Source organism: Muntiacus reevesi, chromosome 5 (assembly GCF_963930625.1).
Source record: "Muntiacus reevesi chromosome 5, mMunRee1.1, whole genome shotgun sequence".
Lineage (NCBI taxonomy): Eukaryota > Metazoa > Chordata > Mammalia > Artiodactyla > Cervidae > Muntiacus > Muntiacus reevesi.
The window spans coordinates 53,516,809-53,526,380 of record NC_089253.1 but is presented as its reverse complement, the minus strand read 5'-3'; the positions used below and the strand labels follow the sequence as shown (position 1 = coordinate 53,526,380).

General features: G+C 48.6%; 1 protein-coding gene across 1 annotated transcript; it reads right to left on the bottom strand.

Moving 5' to 3' along the window:
- Window positions 1–2,017: 2,017 nt before the first annotated feature.
- Window positions 2,018–6,700, bottom strand: IL19 (interleukin 19). The gene is made up of 5 exons (XM_065937115.1): window positions 6,557–6,700; window positions 6,351–6,416; window positions 3,934–4,086; window positions 3,756–3,824; window positions 2,018–2,128 (listed from the first exon to the last, which is right to left on the bottom strand). Exons 1-5 carry the CDS (start codon window positions 6,698–6,700, stop codon window positions 2,018–2,020), a joined length of 543 nt encoding a protein of 180 aa, XP_065793187.1.
- Window positions 6,701–9,572: the final 2,872 nt, after the last annotated feature.

Sequence of the window (9,572 nt, the reverse complement as noted above, 5' to 3'; positions counted from 1 at the left end):
TTTCACTCGTAACTCACAGCGACACTTGGAGACCGGTGTTACTATCTCCGTTTTACCCACAAGGACACTGAGACTTAGAGACACTAAGTAATTTGCTCAGAGTCACACGGGATTGGAGCCAGGACTGGCTGACTTCAAACACTAAAGCCTGTTCTATGAACTCTCTTTCCCAGGTAGGAATAAAGAAAGGTTTCTTCAGCCAGCCAGTTACATTATAGGTACAGGACCCAGGATCGTACATGTAAAGCACTGATTTCAGCATCCAGCACATGGCAGCTGCTCAATAAGTATTGGCTCTTACTGTCAGTAACCATCTGAGGCCTATCCACTGGAAGTTGGTGCCCATTTTGGCCAGAACCCCTCTACCCGGAATTCCTCTTGCCTTGGGCTGCAGTCATTTAGCTTTGGCACCATGACAACCATCCCTTTGTTAGAAATACCTTCTCTCCAACTCCACATACATACCCGTGGGGGATGAATTTAGGGCCTGAAAAGATATATCTAGGTTGGGAGCAATAAAAAAGAATTGACGGAGAGACAAGACAGACACGTAGGCAGCTTTGGGCAGGAAAAGAGCTCTCTGCAGGAGGCACCCGCTCTTGTCACTAACCTTACACCAGGCCCCCATGCTCTGCTCACCTCTGGCCCTGGCACGCTTTGCACATCTTTTGATCACAGAGTACTTTGTCTAACTTGTTGTTTCTTTCCATAGATCAAAGAAATAGAACTAAAGAATAAGTAATTAACACATCACCAGATCTCCTCCCCAGCTTCCCCTTCACTGATCTTTTGAACAAACGATGTGAACAAGATAACATCTAAAGAAATAAATAAGGTCAGACAGAGTCAACAAGCCTGCACACAGTGGGGGATGGTGACGACTCTGACCCCCCCTTCCCCACCCCCCACCCTCCCCTGCACCGGCCCATCTCGATGATTAACTGAGGTTATTTCCCTGTTTCCCTTTAAAAGCTTTTACGGCTGAGCAGAATCTTCAGAGGTGGTTTTTTGGGGGAGGCAGAGACCCACCGTGTCCCCAGATTGCTGGCATTTCAACTTTCCTTTACATCAACATTTGTGAGTACTGATTTTGAAAGCCGTGAGCATTGGGACCCCGTTCAATAACAGAGACAGAGAGAAAAGACAGAAACACAGAGAAAGAGAGATCAGAAATGGAGAGACGGCAAGGAGTCATGATTAGAAGCCCTGTGTCCACCCTCTCGATCCTCACGTGGAGCACAGGTGCTGGGTGGAGCCCAGTGTGAAACCCTTCTCTGTACACACTCACTCAGTAAATTCTTACCCCTTTCTAGGCCTCAGCTTTCCCATCTGTTTTTGTTCTTCAAGGCCCATCTTTTCTTTTTTTTTTTTTTTATTTATTTGTTTTTGGCAGCACTGCATGACTTGTTTTTTGTTCCCCAACCAAGGACTGAACCTGGGCCCTTCGCAGTGAGAATTCAGAGTCCTCACCACTAGACCACCAGGGAATTCCCCAAAGGCCCCTTTCATTTCTCATAGTCTCCATTCATGGTCCTTGACTGGCCTTCCTAAAACAGAAAACACTTCCACTAATTGGTAAAGAACAGAATTTATTCGGAAAAACCAGTCAGTACAATATGCACCACAGGATATCGCTTAGCTCACATCACAGACATGGGATAAGAAACTTCACAATAAATTAGGGAAGCCCACCCTCTCCCTCCAGGATGGCCCCACAGGACCTCGAAACAGACATATTTTGTTACAAATATAAAAACAGCAGACTGCCTGGATACCTTCAGGTGAGATCAGACAAGCTGGGCCCAGCTGGTGAGATTTTAGCCACAAGGTGAGGTGTGCTCAAACCCAGAATTTCCCCTTACAACACCTCAGCCCAGAGAAGAGAATCCCAAACAAGTAGGAAGACTCCCTCAAAAAGACCCTCATTTGCATAAAACAGGGCCTCCCCCGTTTCCCTCCCCTTCAAAGTTGGCTGTCCCCCACCAGAAACCTCTCAGGGGCTGTTCATCCCCCCAGGTCAGGTTCCTTGTCTTGAGGCAGCAGAAGTTCCTTGATGATGCTTGTCAATCCAGGCTAGAAAGATGTCCAGCTCTCCCAGAGCCTTAATGGCAGCAGATCGAACCTCCAGCTGAAACCATGCAAATTGTCATCACACCCTGCCTTTCTGAGGTGTACCATAGTTTTCAGTCACTTGCCCCATGTTCTGGTCCCCATGAGGTTTGCTTTTTATGCAACCATTATCTCTGCAGGGCCTACAGACCCCAAATTATTTTCCTAACAGATGACCTAAATTGTTTTCTACAAACACACAGCTACATCATGTCAGCAACTTATAAACAAAATAAGAAGTGCTTCATTCTTTGCCCTCTGTTTTTCTTTTTCCATATTTCACAGAAAAAAAACAAACAGACAAACTTGCCTTTCTGGAAGCTCTGCTTACTTTCCTGTTCTCATCAGCTCGGGCTACTACTGCCACTCTCCCTGAAAGCCGCAGTCCCCGAGGGGCCCAGCAGTGAGAAGGAGGTGTCCAACAGCGTTGGACGTTGCAGCCCCTAAGGAGGTGTCCTGCCCAAAATCACGCAGCCGACTGGTAGCAGAGTTAGACTGGAAGCCAAGTCTCCTGACTTATTCCAGCTCTACCTCAGCAGAGTGGAGGAGATGGTAAGATACAAAAGTATGTCCTGTGGAGCCAGATGGCATGGGATCAAGCCCTACCTCCATCACTTGGTTGTGGTATAAAGTTAAATTACGTAACCTGTTTGTGTCTTGGTTTTCTAATTTATTAAATATAGACAATGGCTTGTAGCGTTGTGGTAAGGAATAAGGGTGCTGCTAATACCTTTACTGCACTTAATACCTGGTTCACAGGAAGAACCATATGAATTTCAGCCATCATGATATTACTCTGTGGAGCCTCTCCACCAAGAAGAAAAGCTCTGAACAGACCCTGCAGCTCCTTGTTATTCAAAGCAGTTGGCTCAGTCCAGGAGTGTGGGTGAACCACAGCATCTCAGACCTCATTCCAGATTTACCAGCCAGAATCTACACTTCAACAGAATCTCTAAATGACGCAGGTAAGAGACATGCTAACTCTACCTCTACATGAGGTGCGCATACAACATCCGCACCTACATGAGAAGCGCTTTTCTTCACCGCACAGGACGCTGATGACAGTTCCTAGACACAGTGATGCAGAAACGCGCTACCAGGTAGCACGTTTCATGCATAACAGCTTACAGCTCACTGGGGCTCTTTGCTCCCTCTGCATTGTGCGCGCGTGCTAAGTCACTCAGTCGTGTCCGACTCTGTGTGGCCCCATGGACTGCAGCCTTGCCAGGCTCCTCTGTCCTTGGGATTCTCCAAGCAAGAATACTGGAGTGGGTTGCCATGCCCAACCCAGGGATCGAACCCACATATCTTACATCTAACCTGCGTTGGCGGGCAGGTTCTTTACCACTAGCGTCACCTGGGAAGCCTCCCTCTGCCTCAGCCCCATCTTAAATGGTGTGTGCTTTTCCCTCAGATCTGAACATAGTTCTGATATGTGAAAAGAAAACGGTGGAGGCATAATGGGGAAGGAGAGCCCAGGAAATTAACAAATGAGGTAAGACCAACACACTCTTTGCAGACACAGAACTGGGCAGACCGGCCATCAATACTGTCGGGTAAATGGATGAATTTGAGCAGGGAGGAGGCTACCCATTCAGGCTGCTACATCGAATCTCCACCTTCCCTGTCCTCTCCCCCTCCCTTACCTGATCATAGTTGTCATGGATGATTCTGGTTGCATTGGTTGCTTCCTGTCTGCAGTGACACAGCTTCTGCTGAGATAAAATGGAGATAGCATCCATCAGAACCATCTCAGAAGGCCACATAGGGCCAGCGGGTCCTGGGCTCCATGGGGCAGACAGCAAGCAAATGCTGGTGACTCACACATTGTTGTAGAGTCTTCTGCATGTAGAGGAAAGAGTTGGCAAGACTGCTGATTTTTCTCATGATTTGGGGGCTCAGCTCCTGATGGTCCTTGAACACTCTGTCCACATAAAATGCCAGGAGGTTCTTGGTCACGCAGCATACATCTAAGGGCTACAGACACAAATTAAGGATAGCCCCGGAGGACCTCTTCTCTTATTATCCTAGAGACAAAAGCAGCCTGCTTGGGTTGGGGCAACAAGGAGTGAAATAACTAAAAGCCATTTTTTTACATTTGTATTGATCTGAGTGTCCTCTTATGACACCAAAGCTGCTTATGACAGAGTCACCAAGAAGAGATTGCAGTTCTTACCCTCTTTTCACATGGCCAGGAGATATATTCACAAGGGATGGAGCCCAGCTATAGGCTAGAATTCTCTCTGCAGCATCCCTGACATATCACTAACTTCTGCTTAACTGCTTCCAGGAATCAGACACCTCCCTTTTGAAAGGACCGATGTCTGAGCAGCTTTCTTGAAAAGCACTTCCTTACATTGTGCTGAAGTCTGCGTCTCTGTAACATCCCCTAGCCACTAACAGGTGTTTACTCAGTAACTGCTGCATGGCAGGCTTGTGCTAGGCACATATTCTTTTCAGTGTGATGACTGCTCGTCTCTCCTCCAGTCTGTTCTTTTTAAACTTCAGGGATCACTTGGTTGGAGTGGAGATATGCAAAAATGGAAACTGACAGCTGCAGGAATGCATGCATCTGGGCAGGTCCTCCTCAGAAAAGCTCCTGACTTCCTTGGGCATGGCTCAGGGCAACTGGCCAGCCAGAGTTTCCTTCTTGCAGTTTGCACTCCACCCTAAGAGCCAGTGTAGGAGATTTATAGGTCAGTCTGAGAAAAGAAGGGTCTATAGCAATGGTGCATCTATATCTTCATTAGCATTAAAGCAGCAAAGCCTCCTTGGTCCGACAGGTAGCTTTTCCTGGATGGAAACTGAACTTACAACACAAAACCTCTCCTCTTCCTCCATTCCTTCTAATTCCCTTCACCAAAGGGGTAAAAAGTTGTAACCTTTGTCTCATCAAAGAGGGAGAGGGGAAGAGAATAAATGACAATGACCTGTATACTCATCAACCACTTGCCTTACGCCACATCAACTTGAGAGGACAAAGAAACAGGGGTATGAGACTTGAGAGTCTATTTCTGACAACCACTACTAACTAGACATTCTTTCTCCCAAGACCCCAATTTGGTCATTTGAAAATGATGGTTTCAAAATAGATGGCCTTTGGGTCCCTTCCAGCTATAAAATCCTGTAAGTCTCCTATACCATTGACTAGAATAGAATTTAGGAAGTGGCTCCTTGTGTTTACCATAAATAAATCAGGAGCCTAATGCTGCCTAGAAGAATGATTTCGTGCCTTATACTCTGTCACATAAATAACCGAAAGAACTGGGTTTCTCTAAATGCTACCAAGGACGAGGAGCTCACTTTTAAAGGTACTTCTCATTGGCCCTTTCTGTGAAGTGAATCATCACCTCCTAAGTCAACTGTTTTCTAACGCACGGACTCTCAGCACCTCTAGCCTGGCAATTAGACATTCCCTCCCTGCCTTCTGGCCTCAAGCTGTCTATCGTAAAGAACATCACCAGGTTGTCTTTCTAAAAGACTTTGTGGTCACCCGCTCTAGTTCGAAAACCTGCAGGAACTCCCTGTGGCCTGTATTATAAGGCCACGGCTCAGAATTCTCTGGCTGTCCAGTGGTTAGGACTCCACGCTGCTTCTGCTGGTGACACAGGTTCCCCAACTGGGTAACCGAGATCCCGCAAGCCACTCGGTATGACCAAAAATAAATAAAGCTGAGGCTCAGCCTGACTTTCAAGTTTGCCTCTTTTTTTTTTTTTTTTTTTTTCTGTCGCGCCTCTTGGTTTGAGGGATCCTAGTTCCCTGACCAGGGATTAAACCCACGCCCTCGGCAGTGAGAGCAGAGTCCTGCTTACTGGACCACCAGGGACTTCACCCCGGCCCCCTCTCTGTCCCCTGGCACATATTTCCATTGACCTTACACACCTATTCTCCCCAAACCCTTCCTTTCTTTTAGCCACTAACCCCAAGCCTCTTCAGCTTTTGAGACACTGTTCATTGTCTCAGCTTCCCCACCAAACCTCCCAAAGTCACTCTAAGCCATAGAAGTCCTGCCCCATCCGGGCATGTGACACCTTAATCCCTGTTGGGGTGGACATCCTCCCTGGGGTTCAAGTTCCCTGAGATACCAGCACAGCCTCGCGCATCAGCTGACGCGTGAGGGGTCGGCAGAGCCTCAGAGTCCGGGGAGGTCAGCGAAGAGGCCCGCAGGGCGCGGATTCCCGCTCAGCCCCGGGCGCTCCCCACAAAACGCAGAAGAGTAGCGAGCAGACAGAGGCCGGTACCTGAGTGCCGTGCAGGGTCTCCGACGGGGACAGGATGGTGACGTTTTGGAAGGTGTCCTTAGCCTGCTGCGGAGGGAAACACGACAGACACAAGCGGTGAGGACCTCACATCCTCCAGAGACACCGAGGTGACGAGCAGGAACTGGCTGTCACGCTAAGGTAAAGTGAGGCACGCTCCCATGCCTTCACCCCAAACCCGCACTCACAATGGCTGTTTTGATTCCTCGGAAGCTCTCCTCCACACGGTGCAAGTTCATGGAAATGAGGCATCTCCTGAGGCCTCGGGCGTGCGCTGAGCACAGGAAGAGCCCGGCACCCAGGAGGCAGAGGGAGACGCAGGGCGCCTTCATGTCCTGCAGGGAGGGCTGACGTGAGCTTCCGGCCGGGAGACCCCGACTGGGTCCGCTTCGGACCTCCCGAGGCCGGCCCGAGGCAGCCCAGAAAGCAGGACTCAGGACCCCAGCCTGCGGACCTCGGGGCATGTGTCTCCTCTGGTTTCTTTGAATCAGTTGTGTTAGCCCTCCCCCCCACCCCATCCCCCCGCCCCACCTCGCTGCGCCCGCTCCACCCCTGTAAAGCCTGACCGCAGCGCTCTCCCAACTTTCAAGGAGTGAACTTGTGTGTAAATCATTCACATGACTCAACACGGCTCGTTTTCAACAGGGGTGAGAAGCATTTTTTTTTTTTAACAAATAGAAAAAAAAAAAAATTAAATAGGAAAAACAGGGTTGGTAATATGCCCTAGAAATTAGGCAACAGATCTGAAAAAACCATAAAACACATTTCACTTTTTTATGTTTGCTCTCGAAATAGCAGAAATCTTTTGTTATATCCCCACTAAGTTACATCCCCCACTTTGTAACTGCTTAAAATCATTCCTTTGATGCCAACTGTGAAGATGTCACCAGCTGAAGAAGATGGGAAAGGGAGGTATGGGGCATCTAATAACCCATTAGCCGCAGTATCGAGGGGGACCCACAGATGGCAAGGTGGGGCTTCCCCTCCATCACCCACCGAGCCAGGAGGTGCAGGGGCCGCTGGCAGGGCCAGACCCAGATCCCTGCCACCCCCGCCCCCTGGCCCGTTCTCACAACCCCGCCTGCCTCTGTCTTTGGTCTCCTTTCATTGAAACACTTTCAGTGGTGTCATGTAATATATCTTGAGAAAAGTGCTCAAAGCCTGATTGTACAGCCTGTTGAGTTATCATCCTCTGACTTTTCCCAGCACCAGCACACATTTCACAAACAGAGCCAAGCGTTAAAAAGAAGTCAGAGGGCAACACATGTGCATGGTCTAGCCTCTGCCCGGCGTCGTCCAGGGTTCAAATTGAGTGCTCAGTTCCAGCCACGTGTCCTGTGTAAGCGCAGTGTGCGCCACAGTGGACGAGAGGGGGGCCGCAAGCGTAGGAAACCAGCTGGGGGCTGTAGACGCCCCCACTTCTAACCACGCCTGTGGGAGAGCCTGAGCCGTACCCCCCTCTTCGCCAACCCTGGGTCATCCTCCGGAGTCCCAGGCTCTTCTCCAGAAGCTGAGAAGTGGTAACTCCTGCTTAAAAAACCGTGTTCCCTCACCTCTCCTTAACTCAGCAGCATTCCCAGCAAGGGACAGGTGTATGCCGAGACCTCAATGGAGAGCAGGCATTGTGCTAAAGAGCTTGATTTCTCTTCTTGCAACCCGTTTCTAGCAAAACAAGGAAATAGACCCCATTGACAGGGGAAGCAATAGAATCCCCCAGAGCTCTCTCCCCTCAAAAGACATCTGGGGTGCTTCTGGGGAGTCAAGTGACTAAAGGGGGCACAGTTTTTCTGCTGACAACTCTCAGAAGCAGTGGGGTGTTGCCTGCTCACCCCACTGGGAGCCTCAGAGGAGAAAGATGTCCCTCAGGTGATTCCAGCCATTTCGTCTGATTTCAGGCAACAGTAGTAGCTAGCATTTATCATGCCTCCCTCGTGCCTCGGGCCCCATGCCAAGTATTTTCCATAGTTATCTCATGCTCCCAGCCAGCCTCTGAGGGTGGTTCTCTTTCCATCCCCTTTTTACCTGAGAGGGAACTGACTCTCAGCGAAGTGGGGAAACCTGGCCGAGGTACGTGGCCACTGAGGGGAACCAAGACGGGAGGGCAGGCGGCCCGCTCCCCTCACCCCTGCACCACCCCACCCACAGCACCGCCCCCTAGATCTCAGCGGGAGACCCAGCAGGCCCCCTTGCAGCAGACAGACAGGAGCAAACTTCTGCCAGGTCCCCCCGAGCCAGTGATTCTTTTTATATTTAAAAATATACTTAATAACTGCAAATGATTAAAAATATATATACTGTAAAGTTCCTAGAAGTTTTTAGAATTAAAACAAATTCATAGTAAAGGCTAGATTCTTTGCCTTGACCCTCCTACACTGCTCTGTGTGTGTGTGTTGCTCAGTCGTGTCCAACTTTTTGAGACCCCATGGACTGTAGCTCACTAGGCTTCTCTGTCCGTGGAATTCTCCAGGCAAAAATCCTGGAGTGGGTTGCCATTACCTTCTGCAGGGGATCTTCCTAACCCAGGGATCAAACCCAGGGATCCCACATTGCAGGCAGATTCTTTACCATCTAAGCCACCAGGGCAGCCCCCTACACTGTTGATGGGAATGTAAATAGGTGCAGCAGCTATGGAAAACAGCATGGAGGTTCCTCAATAAACTAAACAAGGAGTTGCCATATGATCCCGCAATCCTACTCCTAGGCATATATCCAGACAAAAATATAATTAAAAAATATACATGTACCCCTTAATTCACAGCAGCACTAGTCACAATAGCCAAGACATGGAAACAACATAAATGTTCATTGACAAAATGAATGGATGTATACAATGGAATATCACTCAACCACAAAAAATAATGAAATAATGCCATTTGCAGCATCATGGATGGACCTAGAGATTATTGTACTAAGCGAAGTAAGTCAGAAAGAGAAAGACAAATGATGTACTTCTATGTGGAATCTAAAATATGACACAAATAAACATATATATGGAAGAGAAACAGACTCACCGATATGGAGAGCAGACTTGTGGTTGACAAGGGGGAGGGAGGTCGGGGAGGGAAGGACTGAGAGTTTGGGATTAGCAGACACAAATTATTGTATATAGAACAGATAAGCAATGGGATCCTTCTGTGTCACAGAGGGAACTATAGTCAATATCCTGTGATAAACTGTCACGGAAAAGAATATGAAAAAGTATAT